The sequence below is a fragment of the Denticeps clupeoides genome, chromosome 20 (assembly GCF_900700375.1).
Source record: "Denticeps clupeoides chromosome 20, fDenClu1.1, whole genome shotgun sequence".
Classification (NCBI taxonomy): domain Eukaryota; kingdom Metazoa; phylum Chordata; class Actinopteri; order Clupeiformes; family Denticipitidae; genus Denticeps; species Denticeps clupeoides.
In genome coordinates this window covers 7,029,591-7,047,527 of record NC_041726.1, presented here as the reverse complement: position 1 = coordinate 7,047,527, position 17,937 = coordinate 7,029,591, and the positions used below count along the sequence as shown (strand labels likewise).

The window sequence follows — 17,937 nt, the reverse complement described above, 5'->3', positions numbered from 1 at the left end:
CGCCGGACGTTATCTGGCACAGCCGCTGACGGCACAAAACAGGTAGGCCACGGCTCCATTACCGCAGAGCCGAGTGAGGAGGAGCGGCAGAAATCAAAGGGGCCGTGTTTCCATCCCAGTTGAAAAGGCTGCATATGCGGCGCAGAGGCGTGCGTTATCGTAGTTTTTAAAAATTGTGAAAAAGTTCCCCCTTTATTCGCAGTTAAAAGAATCCATTTTATTCTGACGTTCTAAAAGGGTTCCTTAAGTGGTAGTACATGGCCAAGACCTCTGCCTATTGAGATCCATAAGAGACTTTTTGATGAAACAAAATCCCCATTGTGTGTTTAAAATGAAAGAACCCCAAATGTGTTCTACAGAACTGTCGCTTCTAAATGCATTAGAATAATTCGACTGGTCCGGTTGCCAAATTAAATCCTTTAAAAGCACAACCCCTGCAGAACCTTTTTTGAGTTGAAAACGGAACTTTCCTTTTTTAAAAGAATGGTTGCTTTAAGGCACCCGTCAGGAATGGGCACCACAGATGGCACATGGGAAAAAAGACAAGGAATGGGTCTAGACATGCCAGGTTCTAGGGTTTTTTTAAGGGTTTAATTGAACATTTTGAACACGTTTTGAAACTGCATTTCACTTAAAGCGCTCGCGTGCATCGATTTAGCACGTTTTGACAAAACAATCCTTTCAATTCTGTTCAAATTTCTGTCTGAAGAGCCTCATAACTTTGGAGACAACCGTAGATGTTGTTTCCCGGCGGGGTGCATGTTTTTGATGAAACAACATACATCATTACATGGAATGTTCCTTCTAAATCTCTGCTGGTGGGCTCTGTGTTCATATTTTAAAAAAGGAGGCTATCACTTGGAACGGCACGCAGCGGCTAATTGAACTTCTGTTATTTCAACACGTAAATTAATTAAAGTGTAATCTCACCGTAGTTGCATTAACCAGCACAAATGCACTGAAATGACTATGCATTCATCCATGCACACCCATCTTTAATAAACGACTCAGCAGAGTTTTCTTAAGCCAATTGTTTTTATATTTCTATAACTTTCTGCTTAAAAACTGGTTTGTTACTGTAGTTTCAATTTTCTATCGATTTATGGCCACTATCCATGCACCTAGACCACATAACAAAAGCAAACAGTAACCTGTTCAAGTCTGATGTGTTTCGGGTCTAGATACGTCACCTTGTATTACTGAGACTATGGCAAATATTGCTTCTTTTATTCTTCTCCGCTTGCTATCAATCTAACATTTGTTCACTGGCATCAGAAGTTCCTGTTCCATTATTATTGTATTAATATGACATGAGGTCCAGCTAGTTGGACACCACATTGGTTGCTTTTTACTGAATCAGTACCTGAATCAGAACATGATCTTTTGTAACTTAAGAAGTTGAGACAGACTTTCAAATGTCTGTTTGTTGCCTGTTTTTCCCGTTTTTTTTTATTTCTTTTGTTTAGGGGTACAGGAAGTCAGACAGAGGAGGAGCTGCCAGACTCACTCAGTGGTTCTGTCTCTGGAACAGCGGGCGCGGCCGTCCCCTCCAGGCCAGACGGAGACACGTCTCACTCTGCTGCTCAGGCCGGTCATGAGGACGGATGCCAGATCAAGCGGAGGAAACCCGGACTGTCCAGTGCTGAAATACATTGCTCCTCCCGCACAGGAGGGTAGTGACTTACCGATTCTGGGCCAAGATATATATTTATCGGATGTCTTTGTCAGATAGGATCTTTAAAAATCCCAAGTAAATTTGGCTCCATAAGACTCGTCAGATGTTTCAAATGCTGGTACTAGATGAAGATATTTCAAACAATATCACATACATTTAGACAACTGTACAGTTGTTCATTTCTATTTGAAGTCATTATGCAAATTTGAAAAATCTCCATTCACACTATTTTTTTTTCTGATTGATCTGCAGAACTTGAATCAGTTATTTGAAAGATAAACCAAAATGGCCAAAACTGGCAGGTTTAAAAATACATAAATAATAGAAAAGCATCTAATTTCACAGAAAAAAAGGTGATGAAATCTTGTATCAAATTGCTACAAGAAATATATGGGACAAAGACAGGACCTCTGTTAGGACTACTTTCATTTGGGAAGATCCCAGAATTGTACCGTCTACACCGGGATTTAAATCCTGTGCAGGATGGTGGGTCTCCTGTAAGGTTCCTTGACCTTTCATCATGTTCAGAATGAAAACAAGATGAATCACGTTTTCCAGGAGCAAATCAGAATTTTGATGCCAGTTCAATCCTGGATTTTCCCTGATGAAGCAACACTGACTAAAAGCCGAAACAAAAGCCGCTCTGCCCATCTTTGTCTAAGTCTAGACGCCTGTTGTCTGGTGCAACAATGCGCACTTGCAAGTCTTGTCCGCTTAGAAGAATCTTTCTTTTCATGTTCCCAGGATGCTTTGCAGCTACATATCACTACATTTAATCAGGCCGAGCTTCACGAGGACGTATCTGGACATGGGTTCACAGCGTGTTTTTCCATCCATGACCTCTGTACTGTGCACAGATTTACGAATCCCGTAAACATTCTGGCTGCTGGTGCATTACAAGTCCGAGCCACAAATACAAACAGAGGATTCCCATGATGCAGTGGGGCCCCTTGAATGCCGCAGACACATCCGACTTTGCTGACTGGCTCATATATTCAGAGAGGCTTATGCTTGTGAGCATCTGATACACACACACACACACACAAACACACAGCAGACGGGAAGAAAAATAATTTGGAATGACTCACGTTTGCGCCGGAGCGGCGAAGCAGCGGCATTATGAGGGAAAGTGGATTTTATATGCTAGATTTAACCTTAAATGGTTTTGCCATGCGCCGTTATCGTCTCTTCTCTCACAATTGTGCGGGAAGGGTCCAACTCCCGTCCCTTTCTTCCCGCCGGATGAAATTCCATTCTCCACGCGGAATTTCGCTACGACAAACACCTTGTGATCGCCACTTAGCAGGTGCCCCCCATTCTTCCTCCCTCGCACGTCCCAGCGTAAACTCGAATGCCATGTGTAATAAGCTTACCCTGCCTGAAGTTCCATTAAGAGTCGGGGCAGGGATCCCGGCAAGTAAAAATACTTTTTTTTTTACTAGTCTGACAGAGTATTTTAAACCCAGCGAGGCCGCCGTTATACACATGCGCTCCGACACATTTAATGCCATCGGCCCGGCTGGCCTGATAAACAAGTACCGATTGGCGCTTTCTCACCACACCAACTCACAATTGAGGATGTTGTCTGGGTGGAACCGAGAACTGAAGATTCCAGTCTCTGTGTATGTAGATACACACACACCCTGCGCACACAAATTAAATAAACAATTAATATTGATATGATGACCTTAATCATGATTAGCCACATGGTTTTTGGTAATTATGTGATTCGTTAGTTGAACTTCCTAACACTAAAGTTTGCTATGATATTAATTGACATTATTACAGAGACAATTGTGGGAAAGGGGCTAAGGCCCCTTTGCTCTTCAATGCACATGCTGAAGGCGTTCACGTTGAATGGAGTGACATAAAGTGCCCCCGAACTGAATTGTGGGTCTATCGATTTGCGTTGCTTACAATAGAAATTTAAAACATGGCTACTGCGGCTATGTTGTCGCAACCAAGAAACAATGATTGGTTGACGTGACATATATATGAGTGTATACTAGAAGAAAACTTGATTTTAAGACATGAAATATTTAAAATTCATTGTTTGATTATTTAGGGGTTTGTATGGTTGCTAAGCAACACGGTAGGAGACCGGTGCTTCCTGCATTATGGTGTGACTGATAAAAGAAAGTAAATAATGTTGAATGATTTTGAGGGTCAAGCGTGGGTCTCAAACAAACATGATCCAAGGGCAAGAAATTTAATTAAAGGAAATAAAACAGGAGATTTTTATAATAAGCCACTAACTGGACTTATGGAATTTGGTCCGATATTGAAAATAACTTAAGTATGCAAAAATTATATTTTGCTAATGTAGATAAAAGGGAACCTTTTTTGTGTATATTACTGCAGTTTTGAGTGTGACAGCATTGTCACATCCCTCTGTGAGACACACTCACGAACATTTGTGCACAGGTCCGTCCGCGTGTTTGCTTTTGCGTGTTTTTGAGACGAGATTATTAAACCAATTTCCTGAGACCCTCCCTTGCTGTTATCCACGGTGCCAATTACTCATGCATTACTTGACAAGGCTCCCTGTCCCGCCAGTCTAATGCACTTTTCACAGACTAATCGCACTTCAAAGCCCCCCACGCATCTCCAGAGCCGACCCCCCCCCCCTCCCTTCCGCACTCCCATTCGCCACAGACTCAGCAGACCCCGGCCATTATGCGACACCCGTACACCCTGAGCTAATGTCGACAGCTCACCGTCCAAGAACAGGCCATTAGGGACAGCCAGACATAAAACACGTCGGGAGAGTGGCGGCAGGAAGAAAAAGGGAGAGAACTCATACATCCATATGTACATATACACACAACGCGCGGCTGATGATAACCTAATTTGAGTGGCGTCACATGATTCCGAAAATGGCGGTAATGTCTGGTCCGGGCCGAGTTGGAGGAGGGCGCCACAGCTCGATGTGTGTGTTACGAAACGCGGGCACTTTTCAGCGCTGGCAGTTAATTTGCGGTTACATTCCGGAGCTGTCACTCATCAAACAAAGAAATTGAGAGCTCGCTATCTAGCCATTCAAGTGAGAACGGAGGACACTGGTGTGTGTGTGCGCGCGTGTGTGTGTGTGAGCAGTAAGTGGCGCACGTTTCCTCTCCAGTGCCTCACTTATCTGGCCACGTTTAATCTTAAAGTGGAGATTAATAGATGCATTTGTGCTGACTAGAAAGAAATCCAGGATTGCAAACACATCCAATTAACTCCTGAGCCATTTTGCAATGTTTTTATTGCTTGAGTCGTTAACTGGTGACTTAAGGTGGCAAAGAAATACATTTTTTTTTTTTTTTTTTTTAAATCAGTCTGTGTTGAGGTGCCAGGATAGCAGAGACAGTGGGGCGCGATCCAGATTTAAAGAGCGGGAGCAGCGCTAAGGCTAGAAATTTTAATCAAAACGGGCGGAATTCTGCTTGGTGGGCGACCAGAATGTTGCTGCTTGGGTGGGTGCGGGTCGCTGCCATCAGAATGGATGGATTTTAGCCTCGTGTCCCTAGCGGACAGATGATTTATTGTTCACGCGCCCAAGGACGAAGTAAGGGATGTGAGTAAAACATCAGTGACTTGCAGTTTATGATTTACTGCCGCTGCTAAAGGACGGCATCATCATGGCACCTCGCTTTCCTGGACGTTTCAGTGTTTCATTTTTAAAACACTTCATCCATGCTCGACCAGAGCATTTTAATCAACTTCAGAGATCAGAAATAATAAAGTTTACTTTACTGGACTATTTATGTTGTTAACATGAATTTTTGTGCATTGTATTCTTTACATTTCCCAAAACAGTTTTTTTTTCTTTTGCATGGCATACAGACATCTGCACCTATTTCATGGACATGGACTTATTTGGACATGGACAAATAAACAGACATAGAAAAGACAAACCCATTGGTGTACCCATCTTTACATGTGACACGAGTCAAAACGTCGAGCAAATGACAAGAGGAAACAGTATTTATTTAGATAATCAGACCTATAAGTGTCACTATGCAGAACGGAGACTATGGCAAATCAAGCTTTTTTTATTCATCTCCATTATTTACTTAAATCTGTACTTCTATTTTGAACATTTGAACACCTCTGATCAACTGTTACAAGAGGGTTTTTTATTTTGAAATGACATTTCTTGAAATCCTACTATGAACATTAAACGCTATAAGTGCAATTATTAATGCTGAGGACAATTACTAGTAATCAGAAGTGTGAGGCGTATCAGGAAGTATGGAATACATGCACATCTGCCCCACATGGATGATCTATGCTTGTTTTTCTAATTTCAATTTGTGGCTGTACTCTGTATTTTTACATTTAGTTGTCAAAAAAGTGTGGGAGGTGTCAACTGCAGGCCTGTCGAGGCCCATTCTTTGTGTGATTTTGGCCTAAAAACACAACAAATGTTGTTGTAGTTGAATTTCAGACTTTTATCCAGAGCGACTTACGTTCAGTAGTTACAGGGACAGTCCCCCAGGAGACACTCAGGGTTACGTGTCTTGTTCAGGGACGCAAAGGTAGTAAGTGGGGCTTGAACCTCTGACTTTGTGGTCTTCTGGTTCATAGGCACGTGTGTTACCCTCTAGGCTACCATCCTGTATACTGCGAAATGAAGCAATAGGCAGCCTATCAGCTCCAAGCATGGTTAAAAACACGTACTGAAAATATAAGTACCGAGTAAAAGCCGAGCTCTGGGCTGCAAAAGGCTTTCAGGAAAAGATGAAGGGAGAACAGAAAAGCGAGGAGACAGCTCATGTCAGACAGACGACGCTGTCACGGCCGTCACAGCGGCAGATTTGTGACGGGCTTGACAGGCGGCGCTCATAACATCTCCCCTTCCCCCCGGACCCTGGCTCGAGAGGGATCATGGGTACCTGTCTGCGGCCCCCGCTGCTGAGGCACAAGAGCTGTGGGCCGCGCTAATGTTTTAAGTAATGGCTTGTGAGGGCTGACAGATCGTCTGCGCTCGGGCGGCGCCGGGGGAACGGGGAGAATCCATCACTGCGACAGAATGAATCAGGTCTGAGACACCTCACTAGCCATTACAGGAACTCCCATCAGCAGTAATTGAATTGATAAATGCTCCTGAACAGACACGGTGAAAAACACAAGCCTCAAAAGAAAAGAAATAAAAACCCTGCACTTTTCTGGAAGAGAACAGCCTTTTTGTGCAAATGTTCTTTTGATTAATTAGTTTGGGTTTTAATGCCGGTGTCTCACCTGTCCATGAAATGCGCTCTATGATACGGTGAAACAGTGGCATGTAGAACCGCCAGCGTCCAGACTTTCGTTCATGTGGATCAGAGCCTATGGAGGCCTTGGTCTAAATGACGTGCTGGTGCTAGAGAAATGTGGAAATGAACCGGGTTTAATGAACCCTGCTAGTGGAGGAACCACCCCAATACAAATCAGTTGCGTTTGCTTATTACCAAATACATTGCATCTGCCAGTGCAGTACATCAGGCAATATGACGACACTCAACCGTAATTGTACAATATGTCTAGCACATTGGTCCAAATATAACACGAGACTAATTAAAACATCTTGTTACAAAATATTATATTTGTTAGAATCTATGAATTGTTTTTTATGTCCATACCAGTTCTCTACACTACGACATTAATATGGTCCTCCAAATGCTACTGAGAACCACAATTTGATGTAAAGTGACCTGATGTGCCTGCATTCGTCCTGGAACATTAAGCAAATAAAATTATATACCTTTGTGTGGCAAGAAATTATATATGTGAACAGTCAATCGGTGTGTATGGTTTTATATCATTACCACACAGCTATCTAGAAGAAGGATTTTCACATCCACTTTCACATTCCCTTTAACTTCCCAGTTCCTAGAAGAGCTGTACCAAGACTTATTTGCACCCCACCAGTAAAAATCAATTAAATGAAATTAATCAGAATCGTGTTCATTGGCCAAGTATGTTAACACGCGCACAAGGTTCTGGCTGTTGGTGTGTCTCAAGCAACACAAAATCAATCAAATTAAATTAATGTCTATTAGCCACCTAAAACCCTAATAATTCTGTTTGGGCTCGGGTTGGTGCTATTTCAGGATGAACAGCAGAATGGATGTAAATGGTGTAGGGCACTACTTTCAAACTGCTGCTGTGTGCAGCACTATGCGCTAACCTCCAAACTTCCTGTGACGATGACAAATCATTCACGTGCATATTTAAAGTTTGTGTTTGTATGTATTTATTTATGGAAATCCTCAGGACATCTTTACCCAACCCCATACCCCATACTTAGCAGGTAGCGCTGCGCTAAGCACCACTTTTTACCATTAATACCCTTAAGTATGAGGCATGGTGTGTGTCACTTTTAATATTAAAGGTTAGGGCAGAGTAATCCCAAATAAATAATATGCCATAGACAATAATATAATATTGAAAAATGTGAAAACACAGAGCGGACGAAACATGCAGCGGTGGGGAGAGGGAGCTGTTTGAGAGGCGGCATTGTTGTTCGTCCCATTCAGAGATTCTATGCGCCTCTCTGCTGTCTATCCTATCTGCGCTCTGATTGGCAGCTGTCTATAAAATGCCTGAATACCTTCTCTGGACTCCGGCTTTCTTCCACCCATCACTGGTCTTTCTCGACACCCGTCGCCGGCTGAATGGCCACGGGGCGGAGGGGAATAATTGTAATTCTGAAAATCAATAGGTTTGAAGTCTCGCGGGCTCTCGCCGGTAATGCAGTGCTGTCATTGGCTTCACGAGGAGTGATAAGCACCCTGATTGGTCTGTTCCACCGGTTAACAGTTGTGAGGCAATCATATTTGCCAGTCGAGCGCCGTCTCCCTACTTCGTCCCATTATGGAAAAATGAATGTGAGGACTGGCCTGCGGTATTACTTATTGATTGATGGCTTGGGGATACGCATAATGTGAAAGTGCGGCGGTGTGATTGGAATGTAAGAAAAAACACAACAAAACGTCTGCAAGAATATAAAAAAAAAGTGAAACACATTGCACACAGCAAAATGTGTCCTCTGCTTTTAACCAGCACACTTAGTGAGCAGTGGGCAGCCATGACAGGCGCCCGGGGGAGCAGTGAGTAGGGATGGTGCTTTGCTCAGTGCCACCTCAGTGGGTCGGGACTCGAACCGGCAACCTTCCAATTGCAGGGCCGCTTCCTTAACCGCTAGGCCACCACTGCCACTGTACAGCTAGCAAATGTGTGGTGAAACTTGTTCACGAAACGTCCATGACAAACACAGAAATTTGGCAATGAAACCTCAACCCCTTTTAAGAAAAACATTTTAGAAAATTCTTCATGATTTCAGAGAGAGAATGCAAAGTGGAGATATTTACAGAGGACCTACAATACTGTAGGGTGGTCTTGTCTCTCTCTTTGTTCACCCTGGGTTCTCCTGGGTTTGCTCAGGTCACTTCCCATCGTCAATGACATGACATTTGGCCCCAGGGTGTATGCTCCTGCAATGGACTGGCACCCTGTACATGGTGCCTAAAGGTTACTGGGATAGACCCCAGCTTTCCCCAATGACCCTGACCTGGATAATGGCAGCATGCATCAGTCATGAGAGCTTTGTTCTCATACAGTTACTGCAAAGCATTGCCAAATGCTTTTTTGCAAGAACTGAAGCTGTATATATAAAAAAAAATGTATTCTGAATGTTCATACTGTCATAGGTATAAAAAAATGGGTTCATTTTGTCCACCACTGCAAAATCCAAAAAAAATGTCCCCGCAGTCCCTTCACACAGCCTTCAGTTCCATATGTGATTGCATTCAACCTGATTAGGGCCACGGCCACTTCAAGTTGTATTTGTTGTAAATCTAACACTTTATTTCACCTGCATTCACTATTGTGCAGAGTGGCAACATATGATTCTCATAATATTGTGATAGATTTTATAAAACTGTATTATTGCATTTTCATAGCACATTGAGCCTTTCTGTTTTTTGCAGACTTATTTTTTGTGATTTGCCTGTTACTTATGGTCTGGCTTTTATTCAGACTTCTCATACGCTGATCAATTTGTTGCCTCCTTGTTTAATGAAACCTCTGAATTATGATGAATAATTGTTATATCTGAATGGTTCAACATCTTTACCATGTTCAGGTCCTCATTCTGGACGATATAAACCCCTTCCATGACGTCACATGTCCAGACGTGGTGTAGCGTCCGTTCTTTTCACTCCTAGTGCCCCTTCGACACAGCGTACATCACCTACGTGACCACGCCTCCTACCGCCACCAAGTTGCAGATTTTCAGATGTTCTGATGGGTGGACCGGTGAACGTGACATTAGATAACTTGAACAGGGATAACCATGCAACGTTTCACCGTTTCCTTACCAACTCATCTTTAAGCAGTTTAAAAGCCGAGCCTCAGACTCCGCCATCAGATTAGTCTCCAGACGGTTTGTAATTAGTGTGAATAATGACCTCCCGGCGCAAACGAGCGCTGATAACCATGCAGCTTTAAAAACCGAGCAGACTGGCCCAAATCTCAGCGGAAACACACACACAAACAACACAACTTTATCCGAATACCTGTATCTCCGTGTAGCAGTTCTTACTCTTCACTAAACCGCAGAAACTTTTTCTCATTCCTTTAACTGGGAACTAAATTTAAAGCAATTCTGCTAATTGCGGCGTGTAAAGATAGCTTCTTCCAGGAATCTGAGTTTGAGCATTGTGACACTTCACGGGTGGATATTTTTTTATAATTTTGGAGGTTCTGATGGGAAAATTGGGCCCCTTATTGGGGAGGAAAATGCTCTCCGTATAGTAACCTCACATACACACACACACACACACACACACACACACTACCATAGCAGCTGTGTACATGCCCCCCTACATCAACCGGACCCCTGACTGGTGTACACGCCACACCGTCCCCCAGCAGTCAGTTTCTGACCAAAGCACCGCTGCTGGCTGTAACATGGTGGTCGTATCACCCAAGGCCACCTCCATCTCTCACCTCCATTTCTACACCAACCACTCCATGTACGTTCGTAGCCAAAACTGCTGATGATCCACTCCACCAAACCTCAGCGATACAAGGAACGGGCTGAGATCCATTGCTGTGGACTTCAGCCTCCAACTTTGCTCTTTTTTGAATGTTGAGCTAATTGAAAAAAGTGAGTTTTATTTTATGAATATTGGCTATAAATGTGTTATTGTAACCTCAGAGAGTAACAGTTGGAAACATTTTTATGCAAATAGGATCATTAGTTTATTGAAGATCAGTTATGATAACACATTCATTAAATCCATGTGGATCCTCGGGCGTATCTAATAAAGTGGCCAGTGAGGTCCATCCTTGCTTCATTTGGCTGCATTTGATGAACATGGGCCATCATTCCTCTTTCGAAATGAATTAAGCCTCATCATCGGTGCCCACCATCGTTCTGGCAGCAACACAAACAGGATCTGGCGGTGTGAGGAGGCGGGGACGACGCTAGAAAATGTTAACCGTCCACATGGCTGCTGAGCCGCCGCTTTCATCCCTCGCATGCCAGCCCTTCAGAAGCATGAAAAGGAACTTCAGAGTCGTCCAAAAAGTATCTCCTGATGTACGGCGCCGGGGTTATCTAGTCATTTCACGCCTCTTCCAGTGGCTTCGGCGAGAGCTTTCTGAAGGTGTTCCTATCAAGGAGCTGCACATTTCCCCCCGAGCGGGGCTAGCGGAGGACCGTGGTGTATTTGGAGCAGACTGAGCTGAGCTGAGCTGCACCTCCCTCTACTGCTGGTGACCCTTGACCTCTTGCAGAGCGAATGAAGCACGGATCGGTTTGCGGAGGAGCAAGAGGTTCAACGCCATTAATCACTCTGACTCTTTCCAGTTCCCCAGCCTCTCACCCAGGGCTTATTCCCCCACGCCTGGGTCAGACAGGTCCCCCGAGGTCACGATGGGGTGGGGTTTGTTTACAATTCTCACATTATTTCACAATGAGCATTTACATAGACTATAATTAAAGTATAAAAGGGAATAACGTGCTGAATAATATTTGAATCTCCATTGATCAGGCTTCCTGCAGAAGATGCTGAAGCAAGGTTAACCATGCTGAGATGGGACCAGCAAGACGCGCGCCACACCCAGAAGACAATGCGCACCCAAACAGATGTGTCTGGCCGGGGCACAGATGCAAGCGAAAACATGCTGGAAGGATCGGGGTCACCTTGTCACAGCATCCGTTACCATAGAGACAGACTGGGTCAAAGGTCACCCACCTTGGGACTGTGCGGTGGCTGGGGGAATCCTACATATTAAATGTACAGGCATCACACAGACGCACAAATATCAATATAACTGTCCAATTATCTATCATATTTATCAGTGAGCACATTAATCATTAAACCTGATCTAGTAATGATTTAGGATTTTATGCTATAGGTATTATACCATACTTATGAATACTTTGCCACGCAAAGCTTCTACAGCTAAATCCAAACCAAGATTGGTTTGAGAATTTTCCAGAGAATATCTCTGAAAAAAGAGGTGTGGCCTTACATTTGGGGTCTGGGCAAAAAAGGAATGGCAGCAGATGGTGGTGTTTTTTTAACTACATTTTATAATGAGTATTTAGCTGAGCCAGCCACCACTGTTGCCAGGTTGGTAGAAATCATATAATAATGAAAATAATATAAAAAAAACAAATTAGAAATAAAATGCATTTGTGTTAATTGATGTGACAATTATTTAAAGACCATTATCTTCAAATATAAAAGCAACATTTAGAACGTGTTTAATAATGTATTTAAAATGTAGTTCTAGTTGATATGGTATGAAGTATTTATTTGGAGGAAAAACTTTTGAGTTAGTTAAGAAAAAATATAGGATAATCTCAGCCAGATCTGTGTGTGTGTGTGTGTGTGTGTGTTTATGTTTGTTTGTGTGCTTCGACACCCAGGGGCTGCTGGGAAGGATTAGAGATCCGTACTCAGTTGCCGAACGCCGTTCAGATAACTTCCCCGGGCCCGGGGATCACTTCTCGGCTCAACATCACTCAGCATTAGCACTCATAAGCGACTCAAAGCGCCGGGCCCCGGCGGCCGTTTCTGTCGCTCACGAGTTCCCATCAGCCCCCTCTCATGTGGAAACGCCCAGGGCTCATTTAGCCGAGCAGGATCAGCCACGGTGATCGCATACAGAATCGTTAAGGCCAGGCCCAGCTCCCATTCTCAGTCAAAGCGAACCAGACTTCCTGTCAGGGTGGGTGACCGGTGGGTGTGGTCTTTCTAACCCCACCCAATTTTCTATTCAAAACTCAGCCCAAGCCCTCAGGCCTCCATGCCATCTTCAAATCCAACAGCATTCCCAAACGTGTGTGTGTGTGTGTGTGTGTGAGAGAGAAACACTCAGAAACAGTTGCACACCAGCCACACTCGTCCAACACAACCCCAGTTTACACATGACCTCGTGTTCCCGGGATTTGTGCCATTTAACGCCACACACACACATACACACACACACACATGAAACAGGTGTGGAGATTTTGGGGGGGAGTCTCTCTGTCCGCAGTTCTGTCAGGGTCGCTTGACCCCGGGATGAAAGCGCTCACCGGTAATCCACACAGATAAAAATGAAATAAGAAGTGATATTACACCCCTCTCTGTGCCACAGTCAAGTATGAAGATTAACTTGCAAGTTGCAGAACGGGCTCAGGCAATGAAATTTGGAATGCTTGCTGATGATTAAAAACACACAGGCATTTTAATTAACTCGAAGATTTAAAAAAAGAAATTGTTTATCTTTAATTAATAAACCCCAATGCTGCTAATTATTTATAATCCATTTTAAGCAGCCATACAAGGCATTAGGCAATAATGACGAATAATTATAATGATCATTTCTAATAAAATGTGGGGAAATATGTCGGAGCAAATACACTGGAGGTTTCTGTAAATGTGTAATCGCTGTCTGCGGTTCTGAAGCGCACAAAACACATGAATAGTATTTAATAACAGTAATAATGACTTTTTCCATCGTTTGAGAGCCTCTTTAACGTTCACTTATATTATATTATATATGATGCATATGGCCGTGTAACATTTACAGTGCATTCATTTAGACCCCGGTTGCACATAAATGGAATAAAATGTCCTCACAATCTCACAGTCATATTTATGACACAGAATTAAAATGATTTGTAATCCGAAATGAGATTGTTCAAAAAAAAAATCTTCATATATATACGTGGCTTTGAAATTGAAATTGACGAGTCCAGTTGTGAGACGCGCTTTTACTAGAAAGCGCGGGTTTTTTGGGTTTTTTTTTTTTTTGAGAAACATGATAAATTAAATGAGAAATAATACAATATTAGCGGTGGAAAGTCACACCATCTCTGCACGTGTGTTCCACTTTTATTCAAGAGTCCCGTCAGGAAGTCTGACCTTTCCGTTGAAAAATGGATAAAAGCTGAAACCCGACTCATTCTGACAAGACAACCAAACGAACAGAGTAAGATAAGTGGAGTTATCAAGTGCAGGGCGCGGATATTAATTGTTATTCGCCATTCTGCGCGTTTAAAGTATTGCGTGTAAAGTAAAGTATTGTCGCCAACATCAGTAGAACAGACCCGCCAACTTCCCGCTGGATCTCGGTTCCGTCATGGAGCAACAATGGCGCACTATTTTCTCAGAAACGCCTTTCACCACAAATCCAAAATCCTTCCATACGCGGCTTTGAAATTGATAAATAAAAAAAAAAAAAAAAAAAAAAGCGCGGAGTGAAGGACGCGACTGGCGGCGCAACTTTTTTTTTCTTCTTCGCTCTGGCGCCCCCGTGCGACGAACCTGGCGAACTGGATACGATCTTACCGCGACGTATTTTTATTATAATATTTTTTTATATATATATATAATTCACGTTTTTATTTAGTTCCATGTATTACACATAAACCATCATCATTTACACTGCACACTGTTTTTGTAGGTGTTTTTTTTTTTGTGAAAGCTCATTTTTACATTACATTTACAGCATTTATCAGACGCCCTTATCCAGAGCGACTTACAATCAGTAGTTACAGGGACAGTCTCCCTGGAGCAACTTAAGGTTATGTGTCTTGCTCAGGGACACAATGGTAGTAAGCGGGATTCGAACCCGGGTCTTCTGGTTCATAGGCGAGTGTGTTACCCACTAGGCTACTACCACCCTATCATTTAAATGGTAACATCCTAGAAGTTCCTAAAATTCTCCCGAAAAACGCGAGTTGTTGGTCTGGAGCAGCGCCGTGCGTAAAGGAGAGGGGTAGGGAGAGGAGAGGAGAGGGCAAGTTTGGCGGCTCCACTCACCAGGTAGACGGCCGGCGTCAGGAGAAAGACGGCGCACCAGCACGCTGCCCGCATCCTCTCCCGAGCTCAAAGTTCCACGGCGCTGCTGCTGCTGCTGCTGCTGCTGCTTCGGGCTTTGAGGGACATAGATCCACCGAGTGTCCGCTTTAGACCCCCAGCAGCCTGGGCGAGAAGGACGTCGCGCACCCCATGCCCACGGAAACCAGTTCACGTGTGGAGACGCACGCCGGGCGGGGAGAGGGGAATTTGGATTAGGCGTGGTTTAATCCAGATTTATAAAAAAAAGAGAGAGAGAGAGAGAGAGGGAGGGAGAGAGAGAGGGAGAGAGAGAAGGAAGAAGCTGTCGGGAGGGGAGCGGTTACAAAATTAAAAAAAAAGAACGGGTCGGAGGCTCTTTCTTGATGCTGCGCGATCTGGAAAGTCCGCGGCGAGAAGAGGAGAGGAGAGCTGGGGGAGAAGGAGGTGGGACGAGAGGGGGAGGAAGATTAAAGAACGGGACGAGATTGGTCCGAGACGCCGAGATCACAGACCGGGGGAGACTTTAAAAGGGTCTCTAAAGCTCAACGGAGGAGCACACACACACACACACACACACACACGGCGCCGAACATCGTGTGTGAGGGAGTCTGTGTGTGTTTTCGACCCTTACACGTCCTATAAAATCGTCTTTGTGTTCCACTGTAATTCTCCCCCGTTCATGCTTTTCCTGGGTCCCCATAAAACTCCAGGTCCCCATAAAACGATGGATTAAACGTGCAACCGCAGTGAAATGCATCGCTGCACTTACAGACACTGAGGAGAAATAACATTATGACCAGCCAGGTTTGAGGAGGTTCCCCTTATGACCCCAAATCAGCCCTGACATACCGAGGCTTGGTTTGGGAACCATTGAGAACCATTCCCATGCGGGTGGTAGTAACTGAACCAGAAGACCACAGAGTCAGCGTCTCAAACCCCACTTACTACCATTGTGTCCCTGAGTTATTGAGGTATGTTGTATGTCATTGTTTCCGTGCTCAAGGGCTGTGATATACTGTGTTTTTTATGCCTTTAAATCAGAACCAGAGTATAATATATATATATATATAATAACAGTTTTACAGTTTTTTTCAAGTATAATAGGTTCCTCCACTGACCCGGAGGTACAAGTATGTTGTTCGCTTCTGTATGTTATTCGCTTCACCTGGCAGTGGTAGTCATAATGCTGTTTGGTGCACGTGTTTTGGTGTTTGTTTGGTTTTTAAACTGCTGTGTGTGTGTGTGTGTGTGTGTGTGTGTGTGTGTGTGTGTGCGTGTCGGGTGTTACTTTGTGTGTGTGAATGACTCAGGCTATCAACCTGAGACTGGACAAAGACAGCATTCTGTCAAGGCGCGAGGTAACAAGGCCACCAGCATGTGCTGAGGTTGTGCTTTCTGCCGCGGCGGGATGGATAGGCATCCCCCCCCCCCCCCCCCCCCTTCAAAAGCATCCGAGAGAAAGAGAGGGAGGCAGGCAGGGAGGAAAAAGATGAGACGAGAGGTGAAAACAGCGTGCGCAGCGAGCCCATAAATCTGTGCCGGTCTCATTGCTACAGCGGTGCGCGCTCCGGTTTGCTCGGCCATAACTCAGTCAGCGCCCCGTGGATGGGTGCGCGTTCCCAGCGGCTCCGGTAGCCTTCGCCGGGCACACCGACCGGTGGCCCGGTCCGCAGGGATAAATCAACCCACCCTCCATATGCCCCCTTCCACCCCAAGCAGACCTGGTGACCTGAACGCGGAAGGCCACGCCGCTGAAGGTTACAGGGTGCAGCCTGTGCGCTTCCAGCTCCTGGGTTGACACTACAGCGAGGTGTGCCGGGATGCCAAAGTTGAAAATGTCCACCAACAAAAACCAGAAATCATAGTACACAGCTGCACAACCATCGGATATTGCTGCTATATACAACATGTACAGCGTAGCCATGCCCTGTTGGGCCATAAACTATTCACCCTGTGCACGCTGATTTTGGTTTTCGGGGCAAGTGATATCAATCGAAGCAAAACTGTTCAGGGTCACCCCAGATGCATGGATCCACATGTCCCAGAATGACCGTTCCAAAGAGCTCCATTGTTTAAAAGCTGGAACTGCACCTGGTAAAAGGAACAAACTCTAGTGATGTACAACTTTACTTTACTTTACTTTATTTAGCAGACGCTTTTATCCAAAGCGACTTACAATAGGAAGACACCAGCAATTCTCGTTCGATTTCTATAGAATATTGAGTTTACAAACTAAGAGCCCTGATAAGGCTCAAACTTGTCAGTGAAGAGCATGCTCAGTGATTGTTAGGTGCTAGACTAAGAAAAATTATAATGTATTTATACATTTTGTATTTGTTTGTGCAATGTGTACGCATGTGCGTGTGTAAGTGTTAGATTTGTCTGTAATATTTTTTGAACAAGAGGGTTTTCACCTTCTTCTTAAAAGTGGTGATAGTCTCGGCTAGTCGTGTGGAGGAGGGCAGGTTGTTCCACCAGCCAGGGACAACAACGGAGAACAGACATGATTGGAATCGGAGACCCCGTGAAGAAGGAATTTTTAGTCTCCTTTCGTTTTCCGATCTGAGAGAGCGTGCAGGAGTGTAGGTAGGTAGTATTGTGTTGATGTAGGAGGTAGTATTGTAGCTTCTGTGCAGGAGTGTAGCTAGGTAGTAGTGTGTTGATGTAGGAGGGCGCAGTTCCATTTACAGCCCTGTAGGCAAGCATCAAGGATTTGAACTCAATGCGAGCAGCTACCGGGAGCCAGTGGAGGGAGGTAAGAAGAGGTGTACAAAAGCACCAGTGCTAGTAAAAATACAAAAAAATCCAGATGCATTACGATCTTTTAAGACAGTTGTGTGTCATTGCACTACTACATCCAGCCACCAGGGGGAACCAACACACATCTGTCAGGCAGATCCGGTTTACAGAAAGTCTGGTGAAAGTGATTGTTTTTTTTTCATTGTGATGCAG

General features: G+C 44.3%; 1 protein-coding gene across 2 annotated transcripts in view; it reads right to left on the bottom strand.

Annotated features, from left to right (window-relative positions):
- The window catches only part of nxph1 (neurexophilin 1), a 28,415-nt gene extending 12,961 nt beyond the window's left edge, over positions 1-15,454 (bottom strand). The window contains exon 1 of one of the 2 annotated variants that reach the window (XM_028964080.1): positions 14,968-15,454. In XM_028964080.1, the coding sequence (XP_028819913.1) occupies positions 14,968-15,021 (54 nt within the window). In that variant the 5' untranslated portion in view covers positions 15,022-15,454. Of the gene's footprint in view, positions 1-2,763; positions 3,027-14,967 lie in introns of those variants that run through there. The other variant, XM_028964081.1, reaches the window with a different exon arrangement.
- Between the last annotated feature and the right edge of the window lie 2,483 nt (positions 15,455-17,937).